At 47.4% G+C, this 17,789-nt stretch overlaps 1 protein-coding gene across 1 annotated transcript in view; it reads left to right on the top strand.

Annotated features, from left to right (window-relative positions):
* The window catches only part of LOC8024614 (dnaJ homolog subfamily C member 13), a 160,013-nt gene that overhangs the window by 122,796 nt on the left and 19,428 nt on the right, over positions 1 to 17,789 (top strand). Inside the window, 6 exon segments of the mRNA XM_040215655.3 lie at positions 51 to 210; positions 3,968 to 4,165; positions 7,570 to 7,644; positions 9,940 to 10,140; positions 11,222 to 11,303; positions 11,368 to 11,410. Of these exon segments, the coding sequence (XP_040071589.2) occupies positions 51 to 210; positions 3,968 to 4,165; positions 7,570 to 7,644; positions 9,940 to 10,140; positions 11,222 to 11,303; positions 11,368 to 11,410 (759 nt within the window).

Consider the following 17,789-nt stretch of genomic DNA (forward strand, 5'->3'; position numbering starts at 1 on the left):
CCCGAGGAGGCTGAAGCCTAAGCGGTGCCTTGTTGTGGCGTCCATCGCAGAACCCCCGGCAATTCATCCTGGACCTGCTGGACTTTGTAGGGTCTCAGGCCCAGTACCTGCACTCGGCGCGGTCCCTGACGGAGGCACCCACGGCTCACCGTTTTGAGCAGTCGGAGCAGGCGCTGCTCGCCCTGCATAACGCGCTGCGCAACAACCCAGGCAAGAGAGCCATCCGTGCACCATTTGGCGTCTGGGCTCAGCAAGCAGACGATGGCACTCGGTTGAAAGCCGACGGCACTCGGCCGAAAGCGGATGGCACTCGGGTGAAAGCCGACGGCTCGAAAGCGGATGGCACTCGGTCGAAAGCAGACGGGACTTTGTCAAAAGCAGACAACACTCGGTTGAATGCAGACGAGACCGTCGCCCGCTTGCCGCGCCTGTCGGGAGGTGGCGCCACAGATATTAACCTCGTTTAGAGAGCCTTGATTTAAGAAAGGGAGCAACTCGAACTGTGTGCAGCTCTTGCAATTTAAGGGGAGACGTCTTGTGTGCAGATTGAGTGCATGTGTGCATGCATGCATTGTCATGTGGCAAGATGGATAGCAGGCAGAGCAAGGCAGAAACGCTTGCAAACAACTGATGTGTTTGTATTCTCATCGCAGCTTATATTGCAAACACAGCCCATAAACCATGTGACTCCGATCGAGCAGTTGAAAACACTCAAATCTAGGCACACTACTCCCGGTTAAAGGGCAACTCCACTCAAAAAGTCGACCCTATCGCAATGACTGATATCGCTTTAGGGGGTCAAAATACGGTCATACACAAAATATCACGTCAAACCTACGCCACATTACCGATTAAAACCAATATTAAAAATGTTCTCCCGGCTAGGTTAGTGGTCCGAAAGCGGGTGAGCAATGCTAGCACCGGGTGAGCTAGTGAAGCAACACTGGGCAATGACGTAGGTTTAGTCCTACGTTCTCGTACGGACGCCGCGGACGCAACGTTTCCCGTGGCATTCTGCGATTCTGCTGACGTTAAGAGGTGCTTACCACGTTATGCTGTGTTCTCCTATTTTTATTAGCGTCCAGGCAGTTCATTTAACTCCAGCATTGCTTCCGCGACAGCGCGGAAGAGAGCGAAGTGGTGCTGCTCGCTCACGCGCAAGTCGTGGAGCCAGAGAGACTCGCCAGACTCGTGTTGGACACTGTTGAGCACTACTTGTGGTGCTGTCGGTTGCACCAACAATCCGGTGCGCAACCCGGAGCTGCGGTTCCACAAGTTCCCAAGAGACCGTAAGAGGCACAAGGTGTGGGTCGGTGCCGTTCGCCGGATAGACTTCGGAAGACCGTCGACTCCGAGCTACAACGCGAAGCTCTGTTCCCAGCACTTTATGTCAGACACCTACGCACGGTATCTGCGGCTGCTGACTGTTGCGTGTTTCTCCACGAAACACGCGTCTTGAAGAACGATGCGGTGCCGTCGCTGTTCGCGTACCGTCCGCCGGCTGCTCCAGCACGATCGGCCGGACGCAGCAGGTCGCGGCTGATCTAACTAGCGTGCACATAAAGGCACTTTAGCTTTAACAACTTAGACCGCTTGTGGATACATCTGTCCATATATATCTCCCATTATTTCTTTTTCTCTCGGTCCACGAGCAAGAAACAAATACAGTCACACTGTGCCGGCACTGACCGCGTCATATTTATTGCAGTCGGATTCGCTTTTTGGCCGGCAAATTTATAAATACACGCTAAAGCCTACTACATTTGGTGCATATTAACAAAGTGAAGCGGTAAAAAAGAAAATGTGCAACTTACCTTCTGTTTTTTTTAATCTCCTCATGCAACTGAGCCGACATTGTCGGTGCGTCGGCTCGGGAGCGCGGAACGAGAACTAGGTCATGCCAATGACGCGCCACTAGTATCAGTGTTGCCAGGCTGCTTCAGCCCGTAGTTTCGGTTTCGCTGTGCCGCCAGAACGATACTTAGATTTGCGATATCTACAAAACTATACACACTACCGAAAAACAAATTATATCTCGTGATTCAAGGTCGCCGACTTCCACTAAACAGATCATAACCCCAAAATTGTAAAAATGGAGTGGAGTTGCCCTTTAATTTTGTTGTTTGGGTGGGTACCTGCCGTTCAAGATGTCAAGAGTACTGGTCTCATTTTTTCTAGGAAGGTCTCTGTGCCTTAAAATTGCATGGGGTAAGATGACCCACTAAAATATACCGTTGGTGAAAGTTCGAGATTGCTGCGCGCAAGGGCTGGTTTTTACAGCAGAGCTGTTAAAGGGTAACTGCAAAGAAAAAAAAAGTGCTTTTTTAAACAGCCTAATTGGGACAAGCATGTCACAAAACAAATATTCCGCAAAAAAACAAATTTTGTCTAGCAATATTTACGCCACAGGGCGTAATTTAGTCGGGGTCACAACTTCTCCACATTTGAAACTCCCGCTCTTTCGACGTGCGTGGAGTGGCTGTAATACTTCACTCCGTGACGTTTAGCAGCCACTCCGTGATGTATAATACCAACTTTGTGGCGTGCGATTTAAAACGGACGAAATAGCCACAAACTAAAATCAGTCTCGCGCAATAGATATTGCTGTAAAAAAAAATTTTTTTTTTTTTTTTTTGGCGGAACAGTTGTTTTGTGACATGCTTGTTCCAATTGGGCTGTTTAAAAATACACTTTTTTTTCTTTGCAGTTACCCTTTAAGGGCTAGGTTCCCCAGGATCGTGTCCGGTATCTCGACACAAACCTACCTGGATAGCTACCACCATCTATAAGCGACGGCGGCAAGCACACAACCAGTATGGTTTCCGCCGTCCTTCGTAGGTGGCGCCAACCTTTCCAGGCTCCAGCTATAATAGAAGAATGGATACTTGGGCGTGTCGGTGGGAATTCAAGGTAAAAAACAGCGCGAAAAACAAACGACGACGAAGAAGAAGCACACGGTGTATCGAGTGCAGCTTCGCTGGTCTTCCTTCTTCACGAGAGTGGAAAGGCTGAACGTTTTTTCTTTTAATATTAGAATAAGCCTCTTATATTCATAACACCCTATACGGGATGACTAATTTTAATTCGAACGGAATAAAAAAAAGAAAGGGGTGAGAGTTAGACCAGTGCTGTCTTGATCATGTATTAGGCTTGGTGGACATTAGATGAGGGGATAACTGCCACGGTAAGTTTGCTAATTAACTAAAGTATGTTGACTTTAGAATTTTTTGTCTTAAGGCTCATGTTGCAACAGCAGTATTGACAGCAATTACCATTAGAGGCCAGACGTCCTATAGGTGTCGTCCTTGAGGTCGTTTTAGAAGTCGTCCTTGAAGTCATGCTAGACGTTGTTCTTGAGATCATCCTCAAGGTTGTCCTCGAGGTCACCCTTGAGGTCATCCTAGATGTCGTCCTCGAGGTCATCCTAGATGTCGTCCTCGAGGTCATCCTTAAGAATGTCCTAGACATTGTCTTCGAGTTTATCCTAGAAGTCATCCTTGAGGTTTTCCTAGACGTCGTCCCTGAGGTCGTCCCAGGCATTGTCCTCGTGGTCGTTCTAGAAGTGTCCTTGAAGTCGTCCTAGACGTCGTCCTTGAGGTTGTTCAGGAAGTCGTCCTTGAGGTTGTCTAGATGTCATCTTCTAGGCATCATCCCAGGCATCGTAAAGAAAATGGCTTCGCTGGTTCTCTATCTTGACGTCAAGTGGAAGGGCTGTACATTTTTGCCAGGAAGGGGCACTACCAGCTACCGCTGCGAAACATTGCCGCTAAAAAAAAGAAGTAACGGCCAGCTTGGCCCGCCTCGGCATGCCTTTTAGACTTGAATGCAAGGCCTGTGCCTGTCCCGGGCCCTTCATGAATGTAGTCGTGAAGCCCGAGCCCTACTTGTGGGCCGGGCTGGCCCTTGGTTTACGGGCTGGCCCGTACCTGTGCAGACCTCCACTAACTGGGTCTCCCGCCACTCGCAGGCCTGGAGTCCCTGTGTATCGGACACCTGCGCCTGCTGTTCTGCCTGCTGAGCTTGGAGGGGTGTGGCAGCTTGCAGCTGGCCACGGTGCAGGTGATCCAGGTGCTGACAGGCAGCCAGGACTGCGTGCAGGACGTGGCCTCCTGCGGGGTGCTGGGACACCTGCTTCTCACCCTGGCCGCCTCCAGCAGTCCCCAGAGTGAGTGGGCAGCCACCCGCTGCACCAGGACGTCCTGCCTACATATGTCTCGCATTGACGTCGCATCAGCAGCTATTGCGGCGGCTTTGCTGCCGAGCGAGTTTCTTTCGCAGCAAACATTTCGCACCACCCACTTAGTTTTTTCTCGGCAAGAGCAATTCGAAATGACACCCGGCACTGTGCAAGGACGTCAAGTACGAGCCACGTTTAGTTTCTCACTGTTTTTCCAGATGGTACCACAGTCTTCTCGAGCTTTGTGTTTTCTGTACTTCATTTCGTTCTTCCGTTTCTTGCGCTTTATGTATCGTGTATCCTGGGATGTGGCATCGTACCAGAACAAAGGCTGTGGCATCGTTCGTGTTATGACTGTCAAGCAGTTCAGAGGTGTCTTCTTTGCTTCTTTGCTTGTTGTGTTTGACCTTAACAGCATTGATACGGTAAGTACTACTACGAGCGATCACGGTCATGTGAGCATTTTAGGGGGTAAGATTGTTGCTGTCCATGTTGCCATCCACACTTGCAGACCTAGTTCATAAACAGCGCCCATTTTATTTGAATAGTGTTGCCTCTTACGGGTGGAGGGAGGGAGGAGGGCGGAGTGGATAGAGGGTGAGAGGAAGATGTAGGGAAGGTGAAGTATGTGAGGGAACGAGGATGTTGTGGGAGCGAGGGGAAGTGTAAGTGGTGCCATGTGATGTGTGCAGGGTAGACAGTGTAAATTTCCCCGCTAAATTTAGATGGGAAACATGATTACTGTATACGTTGCATGAGATCAGTTTGAAACAGAATCGGTATATAGGTCACACAATGTGAATTAGCCCTCTAAATTTAGCGGAAGAAATTAATTGGATATATAGGTCACAGGACAACAATTTTTCCGCTAAATTTAGCGGGGAAACAAAATTGGTGTAGAGGCTATGCAACAACAAAATTCTCCGCTAAACGTAGATGGGAAACTTGATTGGTGCATACGTCACAGGACATCAATTGGAAACAATCAGTGTATAGGTAACATGAGTTTCAATTACCTCACTAAATTTAGCAGTGAAATTAAATTCATATATTGGTCACATGACATCCATTTCTTCGCTAAATTTAGCGGGGAAAAGTAAATTGGTGTATTGGTCACATAACGTCAATTTCTCCGCTATATTTAGTGAAAAGGGGACATAGAGACGAATTTCTGGGAATAGCGGGTTCCGGTTAAAAAGCTCTTCAAGCTTTAATAACATCTCAACGGGTAACTCGAATACAGTAAAACCTCGTTAATTCAACGCCCGCTAATTCGGAAATTCGTATGATTTGAACTGCCGATCCGGTCCCGTCAAACATCTGTATTAGTCAATGGCACCAAACGCTCATTAATTCGGAGGCAGATGGGTGCCCTACGGTTAATTCGGACGGCAGGTGGTGCAAGCTACCGCCCGTTCTGAAGGGTATGACCGCTATCCATCCGAAGCACGCACGTGCTCTTTTTTTTTTTTTTTTCGGGCCTCTTCTTCCGTGTTTTGCGCCAGTTTTGCTTTGGAATACCGCGCGTTCAACGCACTGGTTCGCACGCTCTGCTCCTCGCATGTCATCACCGCGTGCAGCAACTTCCATGGCGGCGCCGCCAGCAAAGCGGCTGAAGTACAAGGCCAAGGATTTAGCTACGAAAGTGGAAATACTGAGGGCATTGAAGGACGGCGTCTCTCGACGACAAGTGATGGAAACGTACGACGTCAAAAGAAGCACTTTGGCCACGTACGTGAAAAATGAGGCCGAGATCCTACGGGCTTTCGAGAGCGAGCAGTTCAACGTGAAATGAAAGCGGCTGCGGAAGGCGGAGCACCCAAAACTCAAAGAGGCCTTGCTGCGGTGGATCATCAGCGCACGGGACGCGCAGTTGCCTTTGAGTGGTCCTCTGATCTGCGCGCAAGCAGAGAAGTATGCAGTGAAGATGAAGATTGTTTCATTAAAAGCATCGGAAGGCTGGTTTGCCCACTTCAAAGACAGACATGGACTGGCCTTCAGACACGTGTGCGGAGAGAAAGGTGCCGTCGACGGCGATGTAGTCGATGAATGGAAGAATGTCAAGCTTCGCGAGCACCTCGCTGCATATGAGCCGAACGACATCTTCAACGCAGACGAGACAGCGTTGTTTTACAAAGCTTTACCAGACAAAACCATCACACTGAAAGGAGACCCCTGTGCATGCGGCAAAAGAAGTAAAGAAAGGATCACAGTTCTCCTCGGAGCAAACATGACCGGTACGGAGCGCTTGCCACTTCATGTGATTGGAAAGGCGAAGAAGCCGAGATGTTTCAAAAATCTCAAACAACTTCCCGTGGACTACCAAGCGAACCGGAAGGCCTGGATGACGTCTGAAATTTTTCGAGCTTGGCTGCACCAGCTAGACGGACGCTTCCGCGTTAAGAAGCGCAAGGTGTTGATGGTCGTCAATAATATCAGCGCCCACTCCAACGTGTCGGGACTGCAGTGCATTCAGGTCGTGTTTTTGCCTCCGAACACTACTGCTGCCCTTCAACCCATGGATCAAGGGATCATTCAGTACATGAAAAGCAGATACAGGAAGCACGTATTGGAGCGAATGTTGCTGTGCATCGAAACTGCGAAGGAATACGAAGTTTCGCTCCTCAGCGCAATCCACATTTTGTCTTACGTTTGGAACAACACACCTGCTGAGGTTATCGCAAACTGTTTTAAGCACAGCGGCTTTGTCCGGTCCAAAGCTTGTCAGGAGGTGGAGACCCCAGACGTCGCTGAAGACGACGACGGCCATTTCGACGGTGTCCTTCCTGCCCAAGTGCAACTTGCCGACTACCTTGCGATTGATGACGATGTTGTTGTGGCCGGTCAGCCGAGTGACGATGAGGTCGTCAGGGATGCCCTATGTGACAACGGGCACGCTTCGGACGAAGAGGGAGACTGTCTGTGTGAGGAGCCGCCGCCGCGTCGCACTGTGCAAGAGGCCGCGGAGGCTCTTGTTGTGCTCGAAGAATTTTGCTACAATACCCCTGACAGTACGAGCGCGGTGGAGCACCTTACCGCGCTAAGGAAGCTTGTCGTCTCAGCTTGAATTTCGTCAAGAAAGCAGGCGGCAATTACAGATTTCTTCCAAAAATAAAGGTATGTCACAGAGGAACGTTTTTGCACAGTTTTCTTTGTCCACCTGATATTTCGACTTTCGGATAATTCGGATATTTTTGCCGGTCCCAAGAGATCCGAATTAACGAGGTTTTACTGTAGTTCCCTGCTGACACATAAAATGTGTTTGGGACACGTTGACACCTGCCTGCGTAGTAGAACTGCGGGATATGGAACGGGGCAGCGTGGAACGGCCCTCCTTCCTTGTGGTTTAGGGAGCCTTACCGTGCTGTGCACGTTTTTGTGCTTGTCCCCAGTGCGGCTGGCGGTGATGGATGCGCTGCTGCCCCTCATGTCCAACAGCAAGCTGGTCAAGGAGGCCATTGGGAAAGGTGAGTGTCACGGCAGACGCTTTGTCACACTTCCTTCTGCTGCTGGGTCTTAGTTGGAAGTGCTTGGAATAAAAAGATATTGCTGTTTCAAAGGGATGGAAGAGCAGAGTTCCTTTAACTGCACTAGCCAAATGCTCCTCCGCACATGGATGCGAAAGTGTTCGCACAGCCTAGTTGGTTGTACAGCTAGGTTTAAAACTGGCCAGCAACCAATCTTTTTTAGTGACCTTGGCGATTCTGGCAAGTCCTTTGGCAGCAGTCGGATGCCCCCACCAGGTGGGGCGTGGGCAGGGGCGATTTCGGGAAGAGGTGCAACCTCACGCTTGGTGGGTAACGACTCGGGAAATTATTGTATCTGCAAATTGGGGACGCAACAGAACTGCGCAAGTGCATGGACCAGCAAAACAAGAAATGAAAGAACTGAAGCCCGGTATCGTTGGCCACGTTTGTTTTCGTCGCCGAATTGGGATTTCAATCTGTGTCACCTTGCGGCCACAACGTGAACCAAACGTACAAAAGTGGCAAATTAACTGGGTAGGTGTGTGCCGAAGGCTTGTATTATCCGGTCATTATTTCCTGGGAATTGCGAGACCCTTAAAGATTTAGGAATTGGTCAAGATTTCAAATAAACTGCTATTGAGTTATCATTGTTCTGCTTACGAATTTCTGGAGTAATATTTCCATTGTTCCCGAACAGCTGTCACCCTGACGTATAGTCTTCCCAAGAGAGTGGAACTGCCACCGCTTGCCGAACTTGGCCTAAACAATTCCACACATAGCTGGTTTCTAGTTTGACCAGATAGCATATATTCTCACAGAAGAAATGATTAGAAACTCGATTTTACGAAAGTTACGATTTCTTTAAATTATCATTCCCCTACAAATTCTCATGGGGCTCCATGCTCTGGTGAAGTCAAAATAATTAAATAAATTTGACAGTCAACCAGAGTTTAACGAGGCAATCCTGGAAAAAGAATAAGTGCAAATTGGGATAATTTCACAGGTATTTCGTTTAGAATGCCTCAAAATTTGTTGTTGGCATGTCAGCAATAAGATTGCGTGACCTCAGTTTTGTTTTTACGGAAAAAGAAACCTGACTCTTCGGGCTTTTTGTCAGTTATGCTATAAATGGTGCTAGCTGTTTTATGGCATTTTGTTCATGTCGCACACGACAGGTGGCACCGATGAAGTTTGCCACCTGTTCGGTTACATTCGGTGCTGGTTCGCCCTCCAGTTTGACCTAACGACGGGCGTGGCGGATATGAATGGCAGGATGTTGCCAAGACAAGAGCGGTAGTCAGGTCTTTCAGTGGCCGCGCCTCCAGTTCAAGCTTTTTACTTGGTGCTTCCGTGTCTCGTGATCTTCGAGCAACCAACACACGATGGAGTACAACGAGTGCTTGTTGGATGCTAAGAAAGAGACGACGCCGTGCGCTTATTCCATCGTTGATTTTTGCTTCACCTTGAAAGGAAGCTTCGAAGGAAAAAAAGCGCTTGCTTTCGAAGAAAACACGAAAATCATTCATGCTTGGATTAAAAAGTGCACTCTTTTTGCATCTCTGGTGGGGCACGTGGACTTCAGTACGAGCCTAGGCTGGCCTTCACGGTTTGCCGATGGAGGGGCACGGATTGTGGTGTGAGGAAACTCTTAAACTCATTTTCTTGAGAGTTCTAAGGTTTCCTTCACGCACTAGCGGTGCGGGTCATCTTTGGAAACGAATTTCATACGCGCGTAAATCAGATTTTTTAGCGTGCGAACATTTTGGAAGTCCAATATCGCTCTAGCTCTCTAAAAGCCGCTACATTAAAGCTAGGTTTACCGAATTCAATGCCCGAGAAATGCCATTTTCGATTTAACGAAGTTCCCGGTTTAACAAACCAATCCGTGGCTTCCGTCGGCATCGTTAGATCAAGTTTTAACTGTAGTCAGTTGAACTCTATTATCATGAGCTTATGTTGCATTAGGTTGCAGAGCTTATGTCTGCTCATATCAAGAGTTGTAGAGACATCCATGCTTCGTTCAAAGCATGGCAACCAGTTTAAGGAGTAACTTTGCATGCAACATATGAAGCATGGATGTCCCGGTAACTCATACAAGTAACATAAGAAAACATGTGCAAATTCTTTCGCGTGAATGGGTCTTCACACGCGCGACATGAGACTTAAGTGAGACAAAATTAGGTGGGCAGGTTGTTTTTACCGTGGTTGTTTTAGTGCAACAACTGTTTGCCGTTGGACGCACCCTTTGCCGTGGAAGTGCGTGCGTGTAGCAGCGTGTGTCCCCCTTGTGCCCAGGGGCGCTGGTGTATCTACTGGACCAGTGGTGCAACGGCCAGCAGGGGTCGCTGCGTGAGCGCACGGCGGAGCTGCTGGTCAAGATGGCGGCAGACAAGCTGCACGGGGCGCGCCTGCAGCGCAACCTGGAACGCTTCCTGCCGCCCCTCTTTCTGGACGCCATGCGGCAGAGCCCCACCGAGGCCCTGCACCTCTTCCAGGGTGGGTGCCCCTCCCTGCACACCTTAGGTTCCCCTATTCGGGGCTTGCCTTCCTTTGCCACCCAAGTTTATTTCGGGGCTTGGGTGATACAGATTTAGGGAACTTAGTTCTGTGTCAGTTCTGAACTAGGGGACTAGGCTCTTGATTCTTAGGGAACTGAGCTCTGTGCCAGTTCTGAACTAGGGGATTAGGTTCTTCAGGTTCCTAAGGAACCGAGCTCTGTGCTGCTCGCATGGTGGTTATGTCCACCCCTAAAAAATTCCTGGGGAGAACCCTGTCTGTGTACATAAATTGTAAAGGAAATTATGTTGTTTTTAATAGGAACACACCAACATTGCTTAGTAAAACTAGAAAAAAAAAAGCTAATATAATACCCAACATTTTTCTTCACCAGATATGCAGCAGAATGCCTGGAGGGCGCAACTGTAAAAACGAAATTTCGAAAAAGTAATATAGTTTAAGCTAACAATATGCTGAAAAATCAAATATATTTTTTGCCTTTTGTGATGTCGACAAAATCTTAACATCCTTTATAAAAGACATCCACAAAGTAAAAAATAAAATGCCACAGTTGCATTATTGCTCACGAAATTCCAGTTAGAAAAAACAATGAGTGAGCCTCTCCTTTTGTCCCATTACTAAACAATAATTTTCCTAAAGTGAAATTTATGCCAAAAAATTGAACAGAGAAAAACACGTTCAAACTGTTTGAACCTTTTTCTTTAGCATTGATGGACCGAAAATAATTTATAAAAAAATAACTGTGCAGTGTGAACATACGAAACTTTCTGGGAATACTCTAGGTGTTGGCGAATGTAAATATGTAATTTTTCAAAATCAACTTGTTTTTCAGAATTTCATTTTTTTGGGTAGCGTCCACCCTTAAGTTAAGAGTTCCTCTTTTGAATCCCGTTTTAAGATGGTAATATTGTTACCAGTCTATGTCGAGCGCCGACGCTTGAGGCAAGCATGAGGCGGACACCTGACTGTTCACAATTTTGGGGCAGACAAGAGCGTCCATGCACCAAGATCTATTTCAATGTGTAGAGGTAAACTGAGCCCCGAATCCCTCTTGTCACAGGCAACCAAGAAAACCCGGAGCTGGTGTGGAACGAGGAGTGCCGTGAGCGCCTGTGCAGTGGAGTACAGCGCCTCGCGCAGGAGTGAGTAGACCGGTGGCGGCGGGGAGAGTGCCACCCGTGCTGATTGGTCTCCTTACTTTTGCAGGCAGCTGCAGCTGCACAGGAAGGACCCAGATGCCCTCTGTAAGGTGAGGGACGCTCGTAGAGGCGGGCAATGGATAGTTGTGACAGTGGTGAACAAATCTTCCTTTGTGTGCGTCGGTGCATTGTACAGTTCAGTTCACAAACCAAGGAGGTGACGGTATGGCAGCTTCGTTGGCTTTTGCTTGTCTCGTGCTGTTTATGTTGGGATGTCTTTTAAAGCGGTAGCTTTTTAGACCCAACCACACGCAAGGTCATGTAACACCCATGGCTGAAGCATAAGGTTGAAATCACCGGTCGCTTAAGCGCTGGTTGCGTAAGCTCCGTTCGCGTAGGCACCAGTCGCGTAAGCTGCAGCTGTAGCTGAAGCTGACATGACGATGTCGTCCTAGAGGCCATCCTTGAGGTCGTCCTAGACATCATTGTTGACGTCGTCCTCTAGTACAACGTCCTAGACGCTGTCCTTGATGTTCTTCTCGACGTCATCCTAGATGTCGTCCTTGAGGTCATCCTAGACTCCATCCTTCACGTTGTCCTTGAGGTTGTCCTAGATGTTCCCTTGAAGTCGTCCTCTAGGACGTCGTCCTAAATGCGATCCTTGATGTCGTCTGCGTCTTAGGCGCCGTCCTTGATGTTGTCCTTGTTGTTGTCCTTGAGGTCGTCCTAGAGGACCTCGACGTCGTTCTTGATACCATTCTTTAGGACGTTGTGCTAGACGCTGGCCTTGACGTCGTCCTCGATGTATGTATGACATAGTACAACCATATTATCACTGTACCTATTCCTTTCCTAATCGTTTTCACTAACGATGTTCCTGTAAAGCTACTGTATTTCATAGCATTTGTTCGAATGAGCAAACCTGCATAAATTTTTTTACAATAATAGCTCTTATGGGCTTTTCCCACCACTAGAAATGACACCCGTTGTTGATGTAGTTGTTGATGTTGTAGTTGTTGTCGTTGTTGTAGTTTACATTGTAGGGTGTCCGTTGTTGATCATGCCAAATCCTTGAAAAAGATTGCCCACCGCTTGCGGGAATCGAACCTGGGTCCGCTCCGTGGGAAGCGGAGACGGTACTGCTGATCTATGCTGCAGCATTAACAACCCGTCTTTATATATAGGGTTTTTTGTAGTATGCGATGCCCACTGCACGCACACTCTGGAACGATACAAAGAAATAACCGATAACAAAATACTGCCGTTGCACTGTCAATGCCAAGAGCTTGTGTTTGGTAATTCCAGTTTCCCAGAGTGGATGGCTTTGTGGGAAGAGTTTTTGAAGGGTTCTGAAACATTTTTTTTTTTAATTCTGAGCTATATGTCTATTTGGAATCCTTGTCCTTTGTTATACTACCACATTAATTTTTTTTAATGTCCGGATTCATTTATTAACGCAAAAAGATAATTTCGGTTTTCCAGGAAACTTCCCTCTTGGTTCCATAAATGCAGTCGCCGACCGATTATTCGGACTTCGTAGGGACCAAAAAAACGTCCGAATAATAGAGCAGTCCGAAAAATCAGCAGATTGAAAAGCTTGCCTTTATTACTTCCAGGTGGGCTTAAAAAAGCCGTAAATAATGCCTTGCTTCAGGTTATGCCTGCGTGCCTTGTTTTAGGGTACAGCTACGCCTCGGCAACTTTCTGTTAGCTCTAGAATCTCTGCTTTCTTTTATAGCGTTATGGTCGCATACTTTCTGCGCTTCTTAACGACACATCGCGGCGGCAGAAGAAGAGATGGGGCCATGACGTCCAAGCCAGCGGTGTCCGAACGGGATGAGGCGCAAATCAACGAGCACAAAATGGCGACTGGCGACGCGAAAGTGGGGCGGAGGCACGAAGGGATGGAAGAAAGCAAAGCAAAATGATGATGATGATGATGATGACGTGCAGCTAAATGGAAAAACTAGGGAGGCTCAAGTGAGGGGGGGTGCAACTGCTAGATCGGACTCATGGGATATGGATGCCATTTACAGTATAGACCACTTACAACGTAACCGCTTATAGTGCAGGACCGGGTATAACGCGGCTTTTTTAAACCACCGGTTCGCCTCCCATAGACCTCTATGTAATTGCATACCGCTTAAAATGCAGGCGCGCGATGGGAAATACGGGTTATAGTGCGGTTTCTGGCACAGCCCGCCGACGCAGCAAGCACGCTTCCCTGTGCGACACTAGATAACGGCGCGAGCCGCAAACGGCACTCGCGGGGCAAGGAGGTTGCTCGAAGAAGTGGGGAGAAGCGAAGAGAGGCTTCAGTTGCCATAGCGACGGAGGGACGCACGCACGCACGTGTCGTTCACGTGCATGCGTTCAATGCTGCATTGGAAACAATCGTAACGACAGACCAATCGCAGGTCGAAGTGAAGTGTTAGCGCGCGTTGCATGCCGGTCGCGGGCCGGCCGGGCCGGCTTCTTCTATCGGCAAATATGGCGTCGGTTGTGATCGTCGACATAGACGGCGTGGTGGAAGCTCATCGTTCCGCGTAAAAGCACTTTCCTTGACTATGAATTTTCGTTGTGTGTCGCTATGATAACCCAGCACGTACTAGAAGGGAAGATCCACCTACTCGTGCGGCGATGTTGTGGCGGCACTCTCAAGACAGCAGAAACGCCCGTGTCGTCGTGTTTGTTTACTTCGACTACAGTGGTGCTTTCTAAGCATTTGTGTTTTCGAACATCGCCCGGATTTCTTATTTGGAGCATTTCATGCCTGTGCTCAAGTTGAAGGTATTACTGGCGCGTACCGTATAAAGGATGCGAATTTTCACGCGTTTTCATCACCGGAGAAAAGTGATTACGGTTAGCAATTCTGAACGCTCGCAACGTCCGTCCGCAACCCGCGACGCCGTTAAAAGGCTGCGCCAGGCGAAAGTCGCTCATTCCTTTCAAAATGTTTGACACACTTGAGAGAGAAGTTGACTAGTCTGGTGAAATAAAGACTTTCGTCAAACTAAGCTTTATTTTTCATCTAACATAAAATAAATTGTTTTACAAAGGTAAATTGTCTCATGGCATGTATTTTGGCCTGAAAAATTGAAGTTTTGGTTATAGCGCGGTACCGCTTATAGTGCGGATTTTCGCGACTCCCGCAACATACATTATATGCGGTCTACACTGTAATTTCTAAATTTTGCTGGGAGCCTATGGGGCAAAGGGTCGTTTTATTTCCTAACTCAGGTCATAAAAGCCTATTAAGGTGGTTGAATAATTTACGCAGGGTATAAATGATAACTTTTCCATAGCCACCAGTTTCGTTGCGATAGGTTAAGTATTTTTTTAACACGAAAATGGTAAATGCCGCTATCTTGGACGTTGCTGCTAGTCTGGCAACCCTGCTTTCTCCTCTCGACGTTTGCAATTCTCGGAGCGAGAAGGAAGCGAGAGAGGCTGCGCCAAGGCGTTCGTTGCTTGCAATGGGAGGCGAGAGGAGGAAAGGCGCATGGAGCAACAGAGTTGCAACAGAGCGGGCGTCTGCTCTCGTGCAGGCAACATTGGCGCATATCCTTTCCCGAATCCTCTCCCTCAGGCGCCGCCATTAAATTGCAAACGCTCTCCAGGTGTTGAGTTGCACCCACCCTCACTAGAGCCTCCCTAGGAAAAACAGGGATAGCATAGCGTCACCTAGCGGTAGGACTCGGGAGTACTTGAGTAGCGCTGCCAAACCAAGCCAATCCATTTGCAGCCAACATAGAATTCAAAATGGCCGCTTTTTGGTAATGTTTCCCGCTGGTCGCTCGCGACAATTTTGTCCGAATAATCAAACTTTCGGACTTCAAGCTGTACGAAACATTAGTTGTGAATATGTACTATTTCTATGGGGTAAGGCACTTTAGGTCGGAATTATCAAACAAGTATGAATTATCGGAGTCCGAAAAAACTGTCGGTGACTGTGCGTCATGATAGGTAACCAATGGGGAATTTTTATTGCCTGCACAAGATAGTGACGTAGACTGGACTTGAGGAGCAAAGCCAGAACATCGGATATCACTCCAACAGCGGCGGCATAATGACGTTGCGCACGTGAATCAACGAATGATATCCGATGTCCAATATTATGCTTGGATAATTCTCAGATGGCCGACCCCATTGAGCTCTGGCTACTCTAACCAGCTTTGAGGTTTCGAGCCGTACGCCGACATCGTACGTTGTTTGTGCAACCGCATGTGCTACAAAGAAAAGTTTGTGAGGGAATCGTTTGTAACTTGGACTGGTGCAACTTTTATTTTCCTGATATGATCGTCAAATGACGAGCCACAAATACATTCTCACTTCAACCTGAAAAGTGCCAACCTAATTGCAGAAAAAGGACGAGAAGGCTGGAAACGTAAGCGAAATGAATCACCTTTACATACTTGAGGAGCAGCATGTCAAGTTAATGCCGAGGAAGATTGTGGTGATTAGTGTAAAGGGAAATTAATGAAAAACTCGTGACTGCTGGTTGTGGGGAATACGAAAATACTCCGTCCTATGGCTACGCCCGCAAAAATAGGCGGGCCAAAACGAATATGTTGATAGTCGAGAGGTCACATGTGCGTGTTCTTCCTTACTACTGATTTTGCAAAGTTCCGAGTTTGAATCCTTTTGGGGCTCAAACTTTTTTGTTGCTTAGCTTTATGTTTTATTTGAATTATAATCCACACTCGGGCTCCACAACCGCGTTCCACAAGGAATACGAGCCGCTGCGGGACGGTCAGCGTGGTTTCGATGGTTACCAAGCGAGAGACAACTTCGATGTGTTTGAAATCAAAACTTTACTACAATCATGTGATGTAGTGGCATGCAGCTAATACTAGAATGTCAATAAATAACTCAATGTTTTACAGTGGAGCTGTTAAGGGCCAGTGTTTTCAGTATCGTGTTCGTGTGCAAACACATCTCGACACAAAACTCTGGGCAGCTACCGCCATCCGCTATCTATTATCGACGGCGGCAACCTTTCGAGCCTTCCCACTCTGGCTTGGCGACTTGCGGCCGGCCATTACTTCATTCCCACCATAGTACAGCTTCGCTGGTCTTCCTTGTTCACCAGATTGGACAGGCTGAAAGTTTTTATCACCCCCAATTTAATAGTTGAAGATTAAATAAAACTGAATATCTGGTCAAGCTTTACATATAGTTATTGCAATGTTTTCTTGCTCGTACTGCCGAGGGGTGTCGCATGGTTGTTTTCAAACAATCCAAAAAACGCGATTTGTAAACACAGTTTATAAAATCCATATGTAATATTTTGCCATAATACCAAGGAATCAACGTCTTTGTGGTTTAATGAATATAAAAAAATTAAAATCTGGCAGATACATTTTCTTTTCATGACCCCTTTAACCTGTCGCTAAATATAGTTAGCAAAAATAAAAAGATGGCTTCATACTCTCTTCAACCACTGTCCTACAAATCGTGGGCGCATTGGTCTTAAATCTGGTTGATGGCCTCTCGATTGGTCACACACTAAATGTAACTGGCATTGAGATTGTGCTGCATGTTATGGATTTGCAAGTGGTCTAAATTCCCATTTGCTGAGGAAATTCCCCTTGCCTTTTATTGCTTTAAGAATTAGGTGGCAAGAATATAGAACTTCGACTGTTTGGTATAAATAGGACGTCACACAAGAGGACATAAGGACGAGCAAGAGACCCACACAAACACAGCGCTGTGTTGATGTGAAACATTCTTTGGCTAGTTGATTGGGATTTCGTGAAGCCGTGCCCTGTGACGTCACATGAGTACAGTTTTTCCGCTAGATTTAGTGAGAAAATTGACATCGCATGACGTCAAAACCAATTCAGTTTCCCGATAAATTTAGCAGAAAAATAGACGTCACGTGGCCTACACATAAATTCAGTTTACCCGCTACATTCAGCGGGAAAATTGACACGTGACCGGCTGCAGCCCGTTGTTCTTCATATTCTGTGGGGACAGGCAGACTTGAGGGGAAAGCTAATGGGATGAAGAGGAGTGGGTGGAGGCAATGGGAGAGGAGTGGAGGGACCTGGAGACACAGCTTTAGAAAAAATGCCTGGAGGTTACTAGTGGTAAACCAGGAACATTTGGCACATTAATACTTTAGACCCATGTTTTTGTAAAAAAAAAACTATCTCGAAGCTCCGGTCTAAAAACATGTTTTTTGTGTAAGGCTTGTTGATATATGAGGTGCTAGATAAAAACAACCTTCTATACATTGAATTCTTAGTTTGAACTCCTTTTGTTTACGTTCTGCCTATTGAAAAGCATGCAGAAAAGGCCTCAGCTCGCACCTCGTATTGCTGCGGCGCAGTGTTCTTCCGCAGCGTAAAGGCCATCTACTTTCATTGCCGTCACCATGGCAACGAATACCGAACGAATGGAAGCTTGCATGGTACCGCCGCGTGAAGCCAACGACAGCTGACACCATTTTCTGAACGCCGTCTGCTAGCCAAAATTTAATAGTTT

Source organism: Ixodes scapularis, unplaced genomic scaffold (genome assembly GCF_016920785.2).
Source record: "Ixodes scapularis isolate PalLabHiFi unplaced genomic scaffold, ASM1692078v2 PGA_scaffold2__306_contigs__length_199485367, whole genome shotgun sequence".
In the NCBI taxonomy this organism is placed as follows: Eukaryota; Metazoa; Arthropoda; class Arachnida; order Ixodida; family Ixodidae; genus Ixodes; species Ixodes scapularis.